Raw genomic sequence first — 22748 nt, 5'->3', positions numbered from 1 at the left:
TCAACTTTTGAATGTCCCTGAGTAGTGATGTTTCATTTTCACTACATTTTTTCGAACATGTTAAGTGAACGATTCAATCCTTTAAGGACAGTCACTTTTGAGTTTTGAGACACAAACCTAGACTCTGTCTCTGCAGTCTTCACTTGCCTTTTGTGGCAGGTCCTCTTTCACAGCATTTCTTTTATTTTGCAGGTCACAGTGGAGAATTTCCTCACGAGTCCTGACAGGGCGCCTCCCCCAGCACCCCCTCGATCCAAACGCGTCTGCTTTCCGATGACCGCGCAACATTCTCATCTACCTGACAGGTCAGAGTGGTAACAGCCTCATTACTGGCTTTTTCAGTTCCTCTATTTTCTGAATCTGTAGGTCTCCATTTTCACAGTCCACGTGTGAAACGGCTTCCTGAAGTTCCAGGACTCGGAGGAGATCAGCAACATGGAGCTGGCTGATGCCTTTGAGCAGATGTGGCAAAAAGAGGAGGTAATTTTAGAAAGAGCTGCAGTGAACACGCAGTAACTCTGGAATTTTAATCAATATATATATTATATCTCTCTTTAATCACAATCTTGTAAAAGATCTGTTCTGTTAAGCGAATGGCTGTAAGTATTAATCCCACGGATGTCCATGGATATAACTTTTATGCGCTTGACAGAGCCACTTAACTTTAGGTTGTTCCAGGAACTTTCCACCATAACGAGTATACTTTAAGATAAATGAAAATCAAATTCAATTTATCCTACTAGTAGTAAAGTTGAACAAATTAAAGCCGACAACTATCTGCAAGCAAGCACTACTCGCATTTTATTCCGAAAATTCTCAAAACGTCTTCATACAATTGTTAGTTCTGATTTTCAAATTTGACCCAAACCAAGCGGCATTTAAAGAATGTTCATATAACAGTCCAAGAGCACTGAGACTTTTCATTTTCACTTAAAGAGCACACCACTTTTTAAAATAATCTCATTTTGAGTTTTTGAGTTGAGTCTTGTATTTATATGCACATATGTATTTGAAATGTTTTGCCAATATCAATTAGGGCCCTAATTGTCTTCTTACTTCTCTAATAGGGTAAGTCCATTCCTGACAATAGTAATCAATTTATGAGTCTTGGTGTTTATTATTAATATATTAATTTTATATGTACAGTATTTTCAAATATTTTTAGGTGTACCAGCTGATGCTGGAATGTTAGTTTTGAGTCTACTCCAAATTTCCCTACTAGGGATATAAAATATATCTATTTATTAGTCATGAATCATTCATTTAATTGATTTGTCCACAAACCTGGGATGCAAATCATCTTTTTTCTGAAGACTCTGCTTGTTCAATACAATATTTAAGAGTAAGTCATTGAAGCATTCACTCAACTGATTAGTAGTGTCTTGGTTTCATTTGAAAAGGTCTTACTTAACAGCATTGCGTCTAAATGTAAAAAAAAATAGTTGAATGCTTATTCATCCGCTGAATAAAAGCAATACCACACATCAGTCGTATCAGCAAATGTGTTTTGTATAGCTTAATCATTTATATAATTTGCACTTTTGATAGCAAATTGCAGATTGACCAGAACAAATTCAAAACACACCTTAAACGATTTTGAACATAAAACATGCAGTCTAGCCTTCATCGTGTGGCTCTTGTACACGGTATTGATATACATAGCCGAGGCCATGCTGCAGCTGCGTAGCGTATTACACTGTGTGTTATGAATGCTCTAATAGGCTGTTTAGGCTCCAGCGCAGTGTAAATATTGTGGGAGGCTAGCGTGAGGTGCAGGCGAGCCTCTCTCTCTTCCCGTAGAGCATACAGCACAGGATGTTTGTGCCTGTCAATGTGGTAATTGCGGCGGCTTGATCAATAAATTACTGAAGCCCTTTTGTGCTTCATTGCTCCCCCATTACATCTCAGGTTCATGCGATGCCAAACCTTCTCATTCTCTCTCTCCGCTCGTCAGTGATGACCAGAAGTGGTTTCTAATTTTTATTCTAAATTTTATTTTGTGAATGGAGCATTAATGGATGCCAGGTTCTTGGTTACCGTGGCAACAGCTGGCAGAGGGTACTGTGTTGGTTGTATTGCGACCGTGGCTCAGACAGCCTTGAGCCCTGTACTGCCAGGTCAGCTCTGGCTTTTACTGCTTCATGATCTGCTTTAATTACAAGCGGTAGAAGATTGCAGCATTATCAAGCAAAGCGATTTGAATCGGACGAAATCAACCAGCTCTAAAACTGCCTCCATTCTTTTGCAGGTACAACGAGTTGTTGTTCATCATAGACACATGCCAGGGGGCCTCCATGTACGAGAGGTTTTACTCACCAAACCTCATGGCCTGGCCAGCAGCCAAGTGGGAGAGGACTCGCTCTCAGTGAGTCAAACCTTCTGCTCTTGATCTTCTTCTTATCTGATAATTAATATTGTAGCGGTCAAATATTATTGCAATTCCGCAGGACCTTTGAAAAAAAGTCATTGAGATGAATATCATAGACAACAGGATTTTGTAGCTTAAATGAAAAAAAAATAAATAAATTGAAAAGTCTTCAAATATAGATATTTCAGATTTTTACAAGAAATTAATAATTTTATTAATAAAAGTGGTAATTTAAAAGGCCCAGTTCACACCAAACACAATGATAAAGATAACTGTAAGATAATAATATTTACCGTCCACACCCAGCCCAGAACTATATCGTATGTTTATTCTCTTTCTGCTATAAATTTAAGAACAGGATGGATTCTGATTGGCTTTCATCAGAAGTAGCTGTCAATATTAAGTAGCTGAACTGTTTCCTGATCACCAAATCAAGCGTAGTGAGAATTCTGATTAGAATGATTTCTCATTGGATCATGTGACGCACTGAAGATATTACAGTAAATAATAACTGTTTGATATTGTAGTAACATCTCACAATATTCTAGGTTTTTTTTACCTTAAAGTTTGAACTTAAAGAAAAAAACACATTAACCAACCTCAAAGTTTTGACCAAATTGTATTTTTACAATTGAAATTCACACTATCATGGCAATAATTTTAATAAAAAGCATACTGTTTCAAAAGAGAGAAACTGTAATAGTTTTTTGTTGCAAAAAACCTATAGCAAATTTTTATTGTTTAATGTGTTTGCATTTGTTGTGAACAGACTAAACTAGACTAGACCAGTGATTCACTAGAAAACCCTGAACATGTATAGTTAATACAGATTATGGAAATAAAAATTGGAATTGGTTCACCTGTATTGTTTTGTTCATACAGCACCAGCCAGACTTGCAATAGGGGTCCATTTGATGGACAAAGTGCACCTTCTACTTACTGGAGTTCTTGGAGAGAGTTCACCTGCTAGCCAGGCCAGCATGAGCGATCTGGTAAGTGTGTGTGTGATGTTTTTTGTATAATTCTAGCCAAATTATATGGAGAATGCAAGGTTTTGTATAAGCATTTCCCTTATCTAGTAGTAAGATTGAACTTAAAGCGTCCATCACAAGACATCCTGTAGCCTCAGATGAAAAGAACGGCCTTAGTGGACCACTCTTTCCCAGCATGTCACTTTAAACAGAGTGGCTATGATCACAGCTGTGGTCAGACAGCTTTGAAACAGTCAGGAGGACCTTTTCTCTGAAGGCCTGTGTGAGTCTGAGTTTCTCTTCCATTCATCTGAGTGGTTGGAGTCCACCAACTCCCACAATCCATTTTACATCTCTCCTGCCCTCCACATCCTCTCGGCTTAGCACAGTGCTTCCTAGATCAAACAGGTCAACAACAGCCTCTTTTCTGAGTGCTTTTTATTCCCCTTGCTCGTCTCTCAGCTCTCTCTCTCCATTCTACTGGATTAGCAACGATATTATTGATTTCCGTGGGAGAGAAGAGAGGGGTTTTAATGTTGATAGAAAGGGCCACTTGAACTCTCATGAATGATCTCTCGCATGAATGATCTCTCTTTCGCTATCATCAGAAAGATTGCAGAATGTCTTTCTGGCTTTTACAACCCCTGCACTGGGAATAGGTTTTGCTAAAAATAATGATCTTCTGTTTGAATCAATGACTGAATTAGGAAAAACTAGGTAGGTTTACTTAACATGTATGCATTTAAGATGGAATGCATCCGGCGTTATAACGTTACTGAAACACACTCGGTGTTCACCCACCTGTTTATGTTCACTTAAGCCATGACGGTATTTACTTGAGGTTCTTCAGCTCACCCTATCTCAAACCTGGGGCCATTGTTTCTGATCGCTAGTTTGCCTTTTAGTAGCCTCAGACTAGATATGCAATCCAATACGCAATCCAATGACAGGGTACATTTTGAAAGACAAGACAGTTAAGCAGCCTTTAGGATGTATTTTGTATGTCCTGTAGTCCTCAAATAACATTCTAACCCCATCTCGTCTTGTTGACGAAGACGCTGCACATAAATTTAGTTCCATTTTTAGCATTAGATACTATTTTTAGCTGCTTGTCAAAATCATGCCTTGGTTTGTTAACAGATATTTTAACTTTAGCTAGATAAATGAGTAACACTGATCAAAGTGACTGTAAGACATTTTTCAAAAATATCTGTTTCAAATAGATATTATTTTGAATTCCCTCTATCTTAAAAAAATGTCCAAAATATTAAGCAGCTTTTTTTTTTTTTTTTAAATGTAGAGTAATATTTGAATAATTTCTGAAGAGGTTCATCAGTAATTGGTAGCCTAATAGCTTCTTAGCTCTGCCATTACAGAAACAAACTGTATTTGATATTATATTAACAGATATAAAAACGTTTATATTATAATAATATTTCACAATATATTATATAATATAATAATAATAATATTCAAATAAAATAATATTTCACAATATATTATATACAATATTTACTGTAACATTTCTGATCAAATAAATTCCTTGATGAGCTCTTTTCAAACATTTAAAAATCTTTTGAACAGTAATGTAAAGGGTGAAATGTCACATCACTGCTCACTTTTTATTATTATTATTTTCTCCTGTTGATGTTAATTATAGGCTGTCTTCACAGTGGACTTGCTTGACTGTGATGTTTTCATTGTAGCTGCTTTTTCTTTTCATCCAAATAGTCAATAATTTACAAAACTGCCTAGTCTTTAATCTGATTTTTGTCTTTTTTGTTGATTTAGCAGTTGCTTTTAGCTTGATAGTTATCTATTGCATTATTTCTCAAATGTTTTAACATAGATTTAGCTTAAACATTTTCAGATGTTTTGGGTAAATTGTATTAAAGTTTTTTTTGAAATTCTTGAATCATTTTAAAAACAGTAATATATTGACATGTTTACAGTTTTGCAGACTAAACTATGCGATCGTTTTCTTTTTTTGGACATGTTCCTGTTAAATCATTATTCATATGCGCATGCAATATTCCAACGGAAAAAACTCTCTATCCATTTCCCAGTCATGATCTCGGTTCCCAGCAGGTCAAAATTTCCATTCTCTTCACAATCAACTGTAAACTCTCATTTCAAGTCTGGCTCCATTCTGATACAGAAAGTCCACCTTTCCACAATCCAATCATTTCCCAGTGGATAAAATCAGACATTATTGAATCTCATTGAATATGCAGTTTAGGATATTTGATGAAATGTGTCCATATTATGGAAGAAAAAAATGAATTGTGAATGCTGAATGCAATTTCAGCACACCTCGTTCCAGCTGGACAGGATTGAGTATTAAAATATTTTATCCTGAGGTCACAGTAAAACAAAAAAGATGATTTAGAGCTTAGGGTGGATTAAGAGTAAAAAGTCCAAATTTAGATGTATTAAATGTTTAAATAATGGCCTAAACCTTAGAATGTGGACACTGAGAAACAAATGTTTAATCCTTTAGAATTGAATGTATATGAGTAAAATTTTGATTATACTTGTACTACGTTTATAAAAGGTGGTTGCATTTTTCATGCGTATATTTCTTCTGCAAGCTGATTTTTTAAATTTTGTCTGTTTTTATAAGAATTCACAAGATCACATATTAACGGCACTCTTGCACACCATGGCTGAATGTACAGGAACAGATATTATTTAAATGGTAATTTTGTTCTTTTTCTTTGTATTCATTTCTGACAGCTTGCAGTTCTATTAAACTGCAAATCCATTCAGGAGTGAAGCGCTTTTAGAACCCGGCAGCCGTAATTAATCTCTCTTTGTTTATGCGTCTCAGTCTCATTTGACTGATAGCTGCGTGTTTGTTTCAGTTTACAGGTGTGCCCAAAAGGAGTCAGTCGTGTCCTCACCCAAAGGTCACCCGTCACTGACCTGTTCCAGAGGATCCCGGGCGTTCTCATCACTGACTTTTTGGAAGTGTCCGCAAGTGGAATCACCAAGGACACTATCCATCCGGCGTCCCTCACGATAAAGCCGCCAATACAGAGGTGAGACTAGATTAGACTCTAAATGATATTGAGCATCACAGTTTCCCCTGGGAAAATGCAATGTATCTTCTTTTAGTAGATTGAGTTAATTAGCCCATTCATTTGTTGTCTTTGTTGGACACAAAAGCAGCGATTAATATATAATATATTGCAGTTGGCTTTTCTGCTTTTATAGTCATTGAAGCCTAAATACTAATAGACAGTAATTTGCAGTATAATGTGTGTGGGGCAGAATCATACTCACAATCATGCTACATTCCTGTTCATTGGATGGATGGATGGATGGATGGATGGATGGATGGATGGATGGATGGATGGATGGATGGATGGATGGATGGACTATCAAAGCTGTAATATAGGCTTGTCTATCCATATGGATGGATGGATGGATGGATGGATGGATGGATGGACTATCCCTGTAATATGGAAGCTTGTCTATCCATATGGATGGATGGATGGATGGCTAGGTACTAACTTTAAATGTAGAATTGTGTTTTTATACTATGGCAGAAACAGTCTTTCATAATGTGTAGTTTAATGTAAAAAAACATTATATAATATTATATTACAATATTATAATAATGATAATAACAGTAAAATTCCTGTGAAGATAATTGTTTACTTTCTTGATCTGGCATAATTAATGTTTTTTTAAATGAGTGTTTAGCAGTTATAGCAGCAGCTGTAATTAGCCTAGTTTTGAATGTTCCAGAGCAAAACAGTCTAATGTGATGAAGCATTGGGGAGCATTGCTGGCTGTTCACTATAAAAGAAACCTTATTAGGAATATTGAGCTCCTTTAACTGACCCATTAATGATTTCGCATGCTGTGTCACCATGGTTGCTTGGTGATACCTGTCAAATCAGATCACACGTTTCCAGTAAGATAATTATAACTACTGTTGTTGTTCACTTTTAATGTTAATAAGACTTCAGGAAGTTTCATATACCTTTTGAGACATTTTTTGTTTTATAAATGGTGTAGTTTTTCTCTTTCTCTTTCATCTGCTGAAATCCATTTTGCTAGATAGATATATCAAATTGTAAAGTGAATTTCTTATAAAGCTATTTCTTATAGAAGCTATTAAGTTTCAAATCCGTCAAACCTTCTCTTAAAACAATGCCAACGTCCTCCCGGTCTGAACATGTTTTAGTGCGTTCTCACTGTATGAACTTTGTAAAGCGGAGATTATTTAGCGTCCTTCAGAACCTCACTGTAGAGAGAAGTAGCTGCAAAGGCTCCATCAGCTTCAAGTCAAACAAAGTGCTCAAGAAAAAACAAGAGGAAAATGTACAAGAGGTGGAGAGGTAAAATAAGAAAGCCTTGTCTCTGATGAGATCTGTGCTACTGCAGTGAAGCCTTTTCTGTATGTGGGCTGAAAGTAATATGAAAGAGATTGCACAGGAGGTTTCTGTTCGCAGTACAGTAACAGATTACCTGCTATGTAGATCTGATCCTGTATCCAGACTCCAGACAATTCTGAATATTTAGATGATTGTTTGTTGTTGTTGTTTTTGAAGAGTTACACTTTTCTTCTTTTTTATACATATATTTTAGATGGATTTTAGTCACATCCAGTACTACAGGATTATCTTTTCCTAGTGATCCTAGTGATTATTTTTACAAAATAAGCACAAATATAAAAACAATACTGGTTTCACTTGTCCCTAATGTTAACTCTGGGTTCTCGGATTCTCAGTCGTTGTATATTTTTAACAAAGTGTCGGGTGCCTAATTTTGAGTTAATGGTATGAGGTTTGCAGTATGACATAGATTTAAGATTGATTTGCTTTGTTTTTGTTTTTAAGTGAACAATCATGTCAGGTTCCCATTTCTCATTTTTGAGGTCCTATTTTAAACGGTTCACACTGTTCTTCTAACAAACCTTCATCTTAAAGCAATAGCTATTAAATTCACAGAAATGCACAAATACCAACTCAAAAAAGCAAGGTTGTCCCAACCAAGGTTGTTTCTTTTGTTTCTATCAGAATTCACTGCTAAAATCGTTACATGATCTATACCAAACACATTCTTAAGGATTTATGCCTTTGTACAGATGGTAATGAAATTCAAAACACCATGCGCCAGGTTATCTAATTTTAGTGGGGTTTCATTTTTAGTTAGTTTGAAATATATTTCACTGCAGTATTAATGTAGAAATGTAGCATATTATTGCTGTCTTTATTTTAGTTTAGTATTATTGCTCCGTTATGTTTTGAACACAGGTTTAACAGTGTTACAAAGAGTATTTGGCGTTTAGATGTTATTTTATAGAAATTTTTGGTGAGTGAATTGTCTATGGGAGAAAATAATTCAATCCGATGGAGTCATTGAATGCATTTTGGGCCAAGCGATGATAAATGATCCACAGGTTTAGCCCATGAATAAAGCTCGTTGTGTTCGCTGTTAGAAAGAGGTTTGGAAAAAGCTGATCAAGTACTGATAAATAGGTGCCAGGACCGGAAAAAACTGTAATAACATTGCGTTGTAGAATAAGGAACATAGGCCTGAGATGGCAGTAGTATGTCTTGGTTTGCTAATCTGAAAGAAAAGCATATTTTAGGTTTTCTCTGCTGTCAAACTAATCTGTAATGCAGTCAGCATGTGGATAAAACTAGATAAACGCATATTAGATTCCTCAGCATCATAGTAAAGTGAAGTTAACTTTATCTGAGTGTAGCTGTATTGGAATAGCAACAGCATGATTAAAATCAAATTATATTTACACCTAAATCCTGAGTCTCTAATTCCTCTAAAACAGCAGCGTTACAAATTATTTCATTATTATTCGTTACTTACAGTACAGGTCAGATTATGCAATCAACATTAGAAAGCCTTTCTTCCAAACTAATCTTCAAAGATAGATTTAGCAGCTAATTAAGCATGTGTAAAATGTAATTTAGCTAAATCATTCAGTTCTTTCCCATGTACTTTTTTTTTTTGTAACACTTCATTATATAGCCTCTAACTGATTGCTTATTAGCATATATTGCTAGAACATTAGCCATTTATTAGTAGTAATTAAAGCACATATGAATGAAACATTCTACATTCCTATTACCTTACTAAATATTCATAAGCAAGAAATTTGTAATTTATTAAATGGAAAAGTTGTAGAGTAGTTTAATAAGTAAATAATTGTTCCCTATTCTGAAGTGTTACTGGCTTTTCATTAATATCGCAATAATGTATTGTCTTGCTTATTTATTTTGCTGGTTGTTCAATGAGCAAAGTAAAAGTCAGCTGCAGAGCATACACAATTAGATAAGTGATCACAGGCATCCCTTATCATCTTGAGGCTGAATTGTTTGGATCCGGCTGAAGTGTTCTTTTAGCTTTTTTGTTTGTTTGTTTTATTGATTTGGAGAGGGGAAGAAGTCTAGTTTTATTTAATATACCAAAAATAATAAGAATAGCAAAACAAGCCTCTGTTTTGTTGTTGTTCAACTAAATCTAATTGAAATTACTTTATTTTCCCAGTAGAATTAATGAAAATCACTATTTGTTTTTCTGTATAAACCAGTCAAATTATCCTGTGTCATTTGTTTACATCACATGATTTAAGGAGCCGTCTGGTAACACTTTTTAAATTAGGGTACACATTTACTATTAAGAGTCTTCCTTCAATAAAACTAGTTCAGTTTAGGTCTCAAGGCATCTAAAAATATGGTCATGCAAATTTTAAGTCTTATCAGTACAAATAAGCAGCCAATGCACTAGTCTTTGCGCCTAATAGTGGAAATTAATTTTAATATGGCTTAACGATATAGATTAAGAAATTAATCAAAATTTTTGGGTAATAACATCAGATTTGCATTTTCATCATAAGCTTTCACCAATAGATCCTCTGCATTGAATGGGTGTCACGCCAGAATAAGAGCCCTACAGCTGATCAAAACATCACAGTAATACAAGCAATCCAATTCAATCAATTAAAGTGAAAACTGTGTTTCATGAAAAACAACCATTATTAAAGAAAGTCCTAACATAAACATTGCTTCTGGCAAAATAATGCTTATTCATACCAATCCTTTACTTTGCGAAAAGTCCTTGATCTCCCTGATTCTGAAAAAGTTAACTTTATCCATAATATTGCTTTCTCCCAGTGAAATAGGTCAACATATTACAGCATGTGGATCACTTGCATTGTTGATTATTGTGATGCTTTTTATCAATTGTTTGAACATTTTGATGGCAATCTGCTCACCGCAGACAATCCAAAAACCCCAAAAATCGAATATACATTTTGATTTTCATGGACTGAGTGTAATTTCAAACTTTTTTAAGCAGTGAACTACAGTTTTAAAATGCACAATCCACAACAGCAGATATAGGTATCTTTTGACAGACTGTGTAGCACCTGTATGTCACTAAATCAGCATAGAATAAAAATGTATGTATTTCTACATTTCTAAACGTGAACTATCTTCCTGCAATCACAGATTTTCTCTGGTGATGTACGCCTGATCTTTTCCAAACATTTAGCTAATACACCCTTTATTAAAATCATCTGCAAGCTCGCATTCAAATCTGGGCCCGTCCAATCAACAACCAAGGAATAGAAACCAGTTTTTACTCAACATTTGCTTTTTCTGTTTGATAGCCGGTTTTACCCAACAATATGTCACAATAGGGAAGAAAATATATGCGCTGTTTCATTATGCTGCAGGAATCATAACAAGAAAAAAATAAATCTAAAATAATACTAAATAAAGGTAATGGTTTTAGTTTCGTTTTAATAACCGACATTTTGTGCATACTAAAGAAGTTAGGTTACTGTTCATCAGCCCACTGAACAAGCTGTCAAACCGGTGCTAGTTTCCAACGGTGACTGTTGCTTTGAGAAATGGAAGAGCACTTCTTTCCCCACCGTCACAGGCTGTCGTGGATCAATTATACTGGCAGTAACATCTGTGGGTGAAACGGCAGTATATGCACTCTGGAGGGGAGGTCTCTGTCCCCGTCTCTTGCTGTCTTATACAGCTGTCATGCATGGCCATGCCTCTGCTCTCTTCTATCATCAATAGACTGCCTTGACAAGGACATGTGTCCGGCTTCTCAATGCCTGGTCACCTTGTTCTCTGTCTGAGCCTGCACATGGACTAGTTGTGTCACATCTGAGCTGTCATGTGGGAACAACATACTCCATGTGCGACAGGAAATGGACAGCTTCACTTAACCTTCTTTTCATTACCGACTTTGACTGTCTTTTCCAAAGAGGAAACTGGGGGTTTCAAGTTCGAAAAGAGTTTTTCAAGAAACATTTTAATTATGAATGTAAAAATAAATAAATGTTTATAGATGTAAATGTATGTGTATATATATGTGTGTGTGTGTGAGTGAGCGATGTGTGTGTGTATGTATGCATAATCATTATTTTAAATTGCAATATTTCACAATATTACAAGTTTTACTTTATGTTTTTAAGTAAAATAAATGAAGTCTTGTTGAACATATTAGACTTATTTCAAAACAATTTTTTGAAAAATATAACCAGTTTTAGAACCATTCTTAAAAGAGTGGACTCACTCACACCTGCAAATTGCATATTGAAACATTTTTAATTCTTTTCTCTCACACAAGGCTATTGTATTGGTTCAGGGAAACTGTAAATATAATTTATTGTTTAGGTTTACTTTATAGTCAAGTCATTTATTTATATATGCTTATGCAATACATATTGTTTCAAAGTTACTTCACATTATATTGTAATAAATTATGAACAAAAAGCAGTTTCACAGAAGACAATAGTGTCATTCATCTTTTCTTTTTTGGCATTTTGATCTAATTTACTTTATTAGTAAGTCAGTATTAAGAGTTATGCAACAAGTTCAGTCTAACTATATTAGTCATTATTCAGCCTCAAGTCAGTTCAGTTGAACCCCAGCATTAGCTTATTTATAAAATAAAAAGTGTTGTTTTCCAAAAATGTTTGTTCTTCTTAAAAAAAAAACTAAAAAAGGTCATACTGGATTGATTAGAATGATGACAGCCTTTGGGTGTGAATTACCCTCCTTCAGGCTTCAGCATAGCAGAACACTGTTTCTCCAGTGTGCTTAAAAGCAACACAACTCTATTTTCCTCTCCAGAGACATCTCTGAGCATGACAGTGTGAGTACACGCACACCAATCTTTCTGCAGCCATCTCCTGTTTTACGCCCTTTCCTCCACAGTCTCTGCTGCTGTATCAGAGGGCTTCCATTAAATTAAGTTTTACAGTGAGGACGGTTAATAGACTTCACTGCCTTTAGATACGCCCACTCTTTACATTGTACAGCAATTCAGGTTTAATGTAGGTGATGATGTTGACTGCTTTAAGTGCAGGTCTCAAGTCTCAAAGTACTAAATGTCAGGTGATGCTATGGAATGAAAAATAAATCAGAGGTGCAAGGGGCATAAAGAAATGAAAGTGTACTCTCAGTACACACTAGCCCTCTAGACACCTTCTTGATGGTTTTTCTTATAAATTTACTAAAACTCTTGATTAAAAGTTCATCCTGAAAATAGTTAAAATTGCTGGGATGGATGTTGAATAATTTTTGAGTCTTTAAATGATTCATTAGCTTGTATTGCATTATATCTCAAAAATGCATTGCCGCTTATTAGTGGTGTTTGCTAAGGCAAGTATCATTACTAATGCTCATGCCAGAAGCTAACAAGAATCTGAAAGTATGTTCACACCAACAGCAATTTATAGTGGTAAATCGACAGGAAAGAATTAACTTTCCATGTGAGCTGACAATTACTAGCGTGCTTATGCAAGAACGACTCTTCACTTTAAAGTTCATGATAAACAAAACTTTCTTTACTTCAATATAGTGTTTTATTTCAGAGTAAAGTAAAATTGATGACATGACAGAAACTCATCAGTGAGAGAGTGCATTTATTCTATTGTAAGCTTGATCTGTGCAGCAAATGGTCAGTGTGAGGGAACAAGGAATAGCACACAACTTTTTGGTGCAAACATAATATTGAACATTTATAAAAACACTTATCATTTTATCAAAGAAAATTATATCACAATAATTTTTAAACTAAACTTTAAATTTATCGCTCAGTAATAATTTAAACTTACTGGTGACCATGAATAAGGATGTTCTATAATAAATAAATACAGACTACTGCCACATGCTGGCATGGAGAGGGATTTCTGCTCACTACATAATATCATCCCACTAATATCTTGCAGTCTGATGATTATTACAACTCACGTAATATGACTTGGATTTGTCTGGCCTTTATTTAAATGCAGTGTTGCAATAACAACAATGAAGTTGAGCAGAAACTCTGTGATATACTCTGCAACCTCCAGTGACCCTAATTGCAACACTTATGGCGTGTAATTGCATACATGAAATACATTGAACTGACAGCTTGTGCCAAAGAGATTCATTATGATTTGAATCTGGCATAATTGGTATGCATCTTGGAGATCATAATTTCATAAAGAAGGTGAGCCTGCTTGACTGTGGCAAGTAAGAAACCACTGTTCAATCCTAAAATGCCTCTAAAATCTAATGCATAGCAGCATGCTAAAAACCATGTTATTTCTCGACAATGTCAAGTTTAGCACATGCATAAACACCTACCACAATATTTTTCTGAAAAGGAACATTTAAAATGCAGTTATATTATTACTTGTCAGCATTAAAGTGAAAAAACAATGTTACATTGCTACTGCAGTGTTTTTATTAAGGTTCCATTGCTCGAGTGCAGATGTTCTCCAGCCGACAGGCTCACAGTAAATAATCTAGCTCTGCTCTTGTTGCTCGCTGCAGTAATTCAAGTCTAGCCATTTGAACTGGAGACCAAAAGTGGTGCAATGTGCCTATGCTATACACATAGAATGACAGGCCATTTTGTCAACTAACAAAAAAGCCCTCATCCCGTGAGCTGTGAATTGGCTGCCCAGGCCACTTCATTGAAATACAAGAATGACTGCCGCCTGAAATGCTGTGTGCTCCACTATGGATTACCAATTGCCTCCGCCTCCAACACATACAGCACTTGAATCATTTTGTTAACTCGTCCTCATTCTTCATGCAAATACTTTTCAGTTTGTTTGCTGTTTGTTCAGTGAATAGCAAAGACACTCTAAATACCTGTCAATCATCACCCCACGCCACCCAACGGATATTTTAAATGTTTAGCTTATTTGTGTTGGTCTGATTAAGATGTTTTTCTTTGACCGAAATATAGAGATGCATATTATTCAAAGACAAATCATGGGTAAGTACCGCAAATAAGTGCAAGTCCAATGGGGATTATGGGGAGTTTTCACTACATTCTCTTTACGTCCCTCCATTCATTATCAGAGACAATTTGTTTTTGCTTTGACACCTTCCACCCAGATCACTCCTCGGTCTCAGTCAGTTGTTGTGTGGAATTGAGAGCTGCATACTGAATTCTAATTTCAGTAGCCACCATGTATGTAGTTGCAGACAGTCGGCTGAAGCAAGACTTTCTTTCGCCTGGTCCTGAGCTTTGCTGGCCTACACGAGGGGCTAAAACATCATCCCACCACTCAAACTAACAGACTGTGGCAATTGCAGAGGGGATGGTTTGATGGTGTGAGACTTTGGCTTCTTTCCAGCCCACTGCATAGTAATGTAGCTAGATTAGGAGTGGTGCTTAAATTTTATGGAACACAAAACAAGTCATTTGTTTAGTTTTTACCGCAATGTCTGGAACACGTTACATTGAAATAATAAGGTCTTGTTTTATTTACTGTTAAAACTATATCTATTATGTTGTTTTTTTTTTCTCAGGTCTGGTAGTGGCGATATGCAACCGAATCTTTGACGAGTGTGGACCAACTTTCCAGTGGCTGAAATTATTCATCAGGTAAGAATGTATTTGTTGTTGGAAAGTGTAGATGAGAAAATGGTTGGAAAACAGCAGGATGAGGGTTTGGCCATGCATGCGACTGAAACCCAAGTATCAACTGAAATATGTGTGTTTGATTTAGAGGCTAAATCTTCACCCAAACCACAGCTTTTCCATTTAAATCTTTTTCTCTTTTTGTTTATTTGTTTTTTTTTATTAAAATAATAGTGATAATGTGATTTCTACTGAAGTTAATGATTATCCCATGTAGGTACTAAGAGAAAACTGTAGTAAAACGTATTCATAATAAATGTGTATGCTTCTGAAATATACAGTCCAGACAGATGCTGTTTAGCTGCAACAGTGCTTATTATTCTTTCCATCTGCACACACACACACACACACTGAAAAGAAAATGTGAAAAAAACTGAAGGAAATGCAAATACAGAATTTTATGCAAACCTGCAGTATTATAATAATTAGCAAAATAATTAAATCACACTTTATTGATTTAATCTCATTTTTTAAGTGACCATATATATTAATACATAGTTGAACTTGCTTCTTTTAGTATTAGGAATTATAAGACATGAATTTACATTGCTCTGACACGTATTCATATTTCACTTCAGTTTCCAGAAAGAAACATTAATTTGTATTTAATTCACTTTTGTGCATCTCTCTTTTGGTGTGAAATGACCTTTTATTTATCATTCAGTAACAACATTACTTAATGTACAAATTCTCATTCATATTTGAAGCATTTATATCAAGTAAACATCTGGAGTTATTTACCCTACATTATTTTTACAGGAAGTTGTTAACAAAGCTGCAATGCAAAGTTTTTAATAGAGCTGCATAGACAGTGACTGTAAATTTGACATCTGCTGCCATAATCCATCTCTCATATAATTACCCCCATATTTGAATAGAATTGGAAATAATAGTATTGTTTTATTTGAAGTTGTGACAAATATGATAGCAAAAATGATGTTCAGATAATATGCTGTTTTAATAGCAGCTAACTTCAGTTATTATTTATTTTATTTGTATTTAATTTACATATGATTATTTGTTTAATCACCACATTCTCATTTTAGCATCCATCTACTTTCTTAAAGTATTTTTCTGGCCTTAGAGAGTGTCTGAATTAATTCTCCAGCATTTGCATAATAATGTATTGCAAAAACTTTGCAAACCGTATTTGAATGAGTTAGAGGTGGACACAGACCATTGTAAGACTTCTACTAAATTCTCAGCTTAAAGGTCATCTGATGGATTTCAAGGTTTTTTCTCTTTAGAGAAACATAAGCTCTTGGTTTGCATAAACAACATCTGTTAAGTTTCAAACACTAAAGTCTCCAAAACAAAGAGATATTTAACATAAAAACTATGTCCTGGCTTAAACACCGGGCCATAACATAACACCAAATGTTAACGCAAAGAAAAAGGCGGAGCTATTACTTAGCTGTCGTTGTGAAAGTGAAAATCACTTTTGTAAGCTCAAAAGAGACACAACTAGAAATCAGTGGTTAAATTCGATTTACTTACACTTCCAGAACAGTTCAACACAAATATCGGAGTGTCTTTCACATTTCGAATCTTGTTGAGCCTATGCCACATGCTCAGAGGCTGGTGGGGGCAGTTCGAGCTGTTTGGCACTTCTGACTCAGCCAACCTTGCTAGTTACGCTTATTAAAATAAGCTGCTATGTACTACGGAATGCGAAGTTTTGTGCATTGAGCAGTAGTGCTGTTGTCGCCGTTTTTCTCCAATCAATGCACGCAGATACATGCATGCTTGTTTACAAGGCATGCAGCATCATACAAGATATACGAATATTCCCGGGCCAAACACGGAGTGTATTCGGTCAATCGCAACACATTGGATAGCTGGCCAATCAGAGCACAGCTTGCTTTAGAACAATGTATTTTATGTCAAATTGACCTGTTTCAGAAGGCAGGGGCTTGAAGAGAAAAATAATCTGTAATATAGAAAAATAATTTTTAAACATAAACACATTGCATTACACCAAATACATAATATAACATTTCTTAGCAGATCAACAAAAATCTGGGACATATTTTAGCATTGCTTTTTATTTGATACTTCTGAATATTTTTTCAAAATATGATACAGGGACTGTCATATTCAATTGTGACCGAAGGAACAACTGTCAATTTGATACAGTGGTTTTGTCGCCAAACCCCAGCGTGTTTTAGGAAATCATCTGGAAGGTTATGATTGCTGCCAAAAGGATTCAGGGCTGTCGCGATTGATGATATCTAACTGTCATAACGGAGCTTTTGCAGATGACATTCATAAATGCGTGAATGCTCTATCCAGTGGGGTAATGCAGGCGATATATAGCGGGATGAGTCGTCCTCTTAGCATTCGCTCAGTCTGGAATCTGATGATTGACGCTTCTCCCACCTGGCGCGCTGGACTCCTATTACCGGCCCCATGCAGGCTACATCAGAACCTTGATCTCTCTATATCCATCTCTTTCTTTCCTTTCACACTTTATTAGTGCGAGAATGTTGAGTTGAGATTCTCTTTACTGATTCCTTTATTAAAATATTACTTCTGGACAAATGTCCAAGCATTTGAAAATCTACTTTCGCTTGAAGACCAAACGCTGTGATCTCGCATGAACTTGCTGCCGCAATATTTCTAAATCGATCTTTATTTGCCATTTTCTGTATGTCCAAAATTCCTCTCCCATTTCATCTTACTTTGCAATCTAAATCCACAGTCTTCTTATCATGCGAACAAAAGCTGTTCAGTTAGGATTTTTGGCCCATTCTTCCTAAGTAGATTTGCTTCAGGTGGATGTTGATTGTGTGCCGCAGTTTTCTCAAAGAAGCAACAGATTCTGATTGAGGAAGAAGATGAGAGTGTTTTGTAGGGTGCAGCGAGGAATGAATTGGCATAGATGTGTTAAATACAAATCAGTCTGGGCCATTTCGTTATTAGTGATATGAGGAAGGTAAACCTCACTTTGTACTCCAACACAGTGTCCTAGCAAGGATGATGAAATATAAGCTACTCTTTGTCCTATATCCAGCTGCAACTATGAGAAAGAAACAGCAACAAATATTTGTTACTTAAGCTTACAGTAGTTTCTGTGGCGTTGCTTATGGATTTTTTATAGCAAAATACACATTTTTGAATCATGTGACAATTGAATGTTAAATCACATGTGAACTACGTGGAAAACATGGAAAAGTAATATTGTTTTTCTATGACCTAAGCCGCTGACAGTAAAATCTTATGGGTCAAAATCCTAGGACATGATGCAAGCCTAATCTGTGGTGTAACTTTTGCACTTTTTCTGAGCTTTTTTTATTAAGACTCGTAATAATGAGCAAAGGGGGCAAAAGAAAAATCCCGAGCCATTAAAAGGGATCATCAGGAATGTCATAAGATCTATAATAGCGAATTTAATGCAATGTGCATCATTGTGATGCAGAAAATGTTTGTGAAAAACTGAATAAATGTAATGCTCAAAAATAAGCGTGGTTTTCAGGTCAGATTCTCCTGTGGCCACTGCCTCAGATAATGAAGGTGTTTTGCCTGTTTCAAAGAGAAAGTGTTTAGTGTTACAAGAGTGTTGAATGGACATCTTTTTTGTCAAACCAAAGACTCAATGTTTTGTGGCTATGTGTTGTAAAGAATTTCAAGAACCCATGCACTGGTTAGTTACATTTAAACATGATTGTTTTGTATTCTTAAACAGCAATTTAAATCATTCTAAACGTAAAGAGCACAATACTTATATATAACTATATTAAAAATATTATAATAAAAATTATATTGGTTATTATAATGTAAATGTATTTAATTACTGTGCATATTACATAATGTAAAGTATTTTATTTTCTAATCATGCCTCTTCTGCCTCTATGCTCATGTATTTCCCCTGATCAAGATATTCTTAAACTTGTGTAGACATAAAAGTAGAACTGTTTTTTCCAGTTTCCTGTTCAGAATTGTTTCATTTGCATAGCCTGTAAAAATTTGACTGGTACTTAAGGTAATTCTCTGCAAGCCAACATCAGTTTAAAGTTTTCAGATTATTTTAAGATGTTTCTTCTTAGATTAAAAGTTTAATGATCAGATCAGTTAAATAACTCTTATGATGATCACATTAAAAGAGCATTCGAGAAGAGCGAGAATTATTTAAGATAGCCCAAGCAATATGCACCAAGGATGAATAATTATGGTTTCCAGTTTTTGAGACTTTTGGGCCGAATTCACTGAATAGTTGCATCACCTTTGCATACAGTAACATCTGCAGATATTAACTAATCACCACATCCAGTTTAATCAAGCACTACTTGTGCACCATACATAGTTCGATTCATTTTCATAGTTTTTTATCAGAATATCCCATCTTTCTAAATGCATTTTCTTTACTGTGAGCAGGTGGTAATCAGGAAATACTAAAAACTGATAAATTAGTAATAAATGAAGTAATTCATCAAATGATTTATTGATTTACGTGAAAAGTAATATTGTAGCATTCAAGACTTTACAATCACTTTTGGATCAATTTATTATCCTTTGTTGAATATACATTTTGGTTTTTTCTCTCTTTTTCACCAAACTTTTGAATCGTAGTATTATGATTTTCCACAAATATTAAGCAGCCAGGTTGTTTTTGGCATTGATATGAGAAATGTTTATTGTTGCCACAAATCACATATTAGTAATTTCTAAAGAATCATACTAAAATTCATAATTCAGAATAAATGCCATTTTAATATCTACTAAAATCAGTTGTCTAGATGTACCGGGAAAAAATGTTTCATTCAAACAATTAAAACATTTAGGTAATGATAATTTTTTTAAGTTGAGTCATAAAACAATATTTTCTACGCCAATGAAAACTATTTTTTAAACTTGGCACAAGGTAATTTTTTATTGTTGGTAACTATTTAACATTTTATTTTAATCTAAACAAAAATGTAATTATTGTAACATTCGACCAGTACCGTACACAATTTTAATGAATTGACTAAAACAGTGTAGACTGGGAATGCAATTTCAAATGCAATTCTGTCTGCAGCCACAATTCATCATAGTGAAATTCCACAGTAAATTTATTCACCAAAACCGTGTATGAGGTCATAGCAGTGAAAACACTGACTGTAACTCGTTTTCTACCAAGAGCACTTGTTAGTCGTACGTCTCTGCGCCAACCCCGTCATCTCTGGCTGAGGATGAGGTTGATCCTCTGCAGCGACGTCTCGGCCTAAACGTGGCTTTAAATCAGGGGAGACTAATCACAGTGTACTCCAGCTGAAGGTGCTCCAAACCCAATTACTCTGCTTGTTGTGATGATTTTAGTTCTGAGAATGCTTGTCTTCAGCTTTGAATAGTTATTTGTTGGTTTGATAGCTTGATGCTTCAGCTATGGCTTTAGGGAATCAAGCCGGAGGAGGAGGATGCATGGCTGTACTCTCTTTGTCCTTTTTATTGCTAGAACCAGCTAAACCGAAAATAATTTCTTCACTGAATAGCATGAGGTTTGATGGCAGAGTTTCATTCCAGCAGAATGCAGTACAATTTCATTGCAATAAAAGTATGATTTATCAAAGAACTTAAAGGGACAGATACTTTACTCAAAATGGAATTTAATACGCAAGCCCACCCTCATGTCATTCTAACTTCTAGATGTTATTTTCTTATGGCATGTGTTCTACCAAAGTCGCTTTAGGAATGGCCATACTTCAGTGCCTAGGCAGCTATCTTGGCCATCAAGTCCTATTTAAATGGGAAATCCTGAAAACTCAAAAACCGTTGCTGAACACATAAATTAAACATTTCCAAATCACCAATTTTGTTCTATTTAACTAAGTGCATGGTCTGAAGCACACGTGCAGGTGCATTTAAGTTGTGATTGAATCCACTTTTGCCAATTTACTATGTAAAAAAATGCTGGCACACCAGGCACATGGTCCAAAAATGTTCAAACAAAAACGCCCATAGGCGTAACAGATGGGTGCAGGAGATTTGCCATTTAAAAAATGTGCACAGGACGTGAAATGATAATTGGCGCGACTGAAACTATCAAAACACTTATGTTGGAACCAGTCTTTTGCATTGGGCGCTTGCGCATGATATAGGGCTCAGAAATTATGTATTTGTGGATGGCTTGTGCTAACATTGTATATTATGTCCATGCCTTGCTAAGGTCACTGCTCTATTTATTAAGACTGACTTCGCTGTCACCTCCGCCCAGTTTACCTGGATCGTGAAGAATCCACAGCTCCACTGGCTAGTGCGCGGAGACCTCAGGATCATGGCCAGAAAATGTTCCGCCGGCCAATGCGCCCTGACTCGGACTTCCTCCCAGCGCTGCACCATAAACTCCTAAGATCTGATGCCGGGTCCCAACAGACCCAGTGTCTTTAGGGATCCAGAAGAAGATAAGATGTCTATCGTTGCATCAGGAGAAAGGGCTATTGTCGCCTTCGGCTGACAAAATGCGAAATCGTCCCAATCTTGCCTAAGCTTAGTCGGTGTCAGAGGCCGAGTTGACGGTCAGCACCTTTGGGCCACCAACATCTGGGTTGGAGGTGAATTCTCCACCATCTCTGAGCTTCAAGACTGGATGAGATAGGTCTGGGCTCTTGTCATTACTTCTCAGCCATGGTCCATCCTAGTGCATTTCTTCCCAGAGGTGCATGGATCTGTGCGGTTTCTTCAGTTTTTCCTTCTTAGAGTCCTTGGTTGTTGCTCACGTTTAAACTCTTCACTCCTTACTTCTCATGTTGATTTCTCAGGTGGGAGCATGCAATTGCAGTGCATCTATCCCTGCAAAAACTGGCCAAGCCACCAGAGGAATTGTCCGCCGCCATCAAATCCTGTAAGCGTTGTCGCTTTTGCCAAGTTACAGTGCTGCAGTCCATGCCGCCCTGCCGCATGAGGCCGCATACATGGTGGTTCTGAGCTGAGGTTGATGGTGAACCGAGCATGGCAACTGGACTTTCTCTTAAGCCTGGCACCCAGGGTGTTGGCCGGTTACGATGTTCATTTTGATCTGACACAATATTAGAAAGCAAGTGTCCCAACTAAGCAAGATAGAGGTATGGTATAGTAGGAACAAAACTCATCCAAGCAGCAATAGAATGGAGAAAAACTGCCTCAGTCTGGCCGATGACCAGTTATATACTCCTCAAGTTCAATTTTAAACGCGAAAATGTCAGATTGTGGCCCTAGTACTGAGCCTGAGGTACTCCATATTTCATTGTGATTGATATGACACTCTCATTTACTGCTATTAACTGATGGTAATCATATACCATGCTAAGACACTTCCACTCAATGCTAACATAGTTTTCTAGTCTATTTAAGAAAATGTTGTGGTCAACAGTGTCGAACGTGATAACTTCGCTCCAATGGCACTAATAAAGAGAGATCCAGCCATGATCAAATGTGATAGAAGTAGGTCATTTAATCGCCTAATGAGAGTAGTCTCAGCACTATGGTATTGTCTAAATCCGACTGGAAGTCCTCACAGATGTTCATTTTTC

At 36.0% G+C, this 22748-nt stretch overlaps 1 protein-coding gene across 1 annotated transcript in view; it reads left to right on the top strand.

The window, feature by feature from the left end:
* Positions 1-22164, top strand: part of pigk (phosphatidylinositol glycan anchor biosynthesis, class K) — a 32013-nt gene extending 9849 nt beyond the window's left edge. Inside the window, 10 exon segments of the mRNA XM_043261618.1 lie at positions 193-258; positions 261-279; positions 282-305; positions 383-477; positions 2247-2325; positions 2328-2365; positions 3251-3260; positions 3263-3360; positions 6211-6380; positions 21999-22164. Of these exon segments, the coding sequence (XP_043117553.1) occupies positions 193-258; positions 261-279; positions 282-305; positions 383-477; positions 2247-2325; positions 2328-2365; positions 3251-3260; positions 3263-3360; positions 6211-6380; positions 21999-22164 (765 nt within the window).
* The last annotated feature ends 584 nt before the right edge of the window (positions 22165-22748 follow it).

The sequence above is a fragment of the Puntigrus tetrazona genome, chromosome 2 (assembly GCF_018831695.1).
Source record: "Puntigrus tetrazona isolate hp1 chromosome 2, ASM1883169v1, whole genome shotgun sequence".
NCBI lineage: Eukaryota > Metazoa > Chordata > Actinopteri > Cypriniformes > Cyprinidae > Puntigrus > Puntigrus tetrazona.
This window is presented reverse-complemented; position numbering and strand designations above follow the sequence as displayed.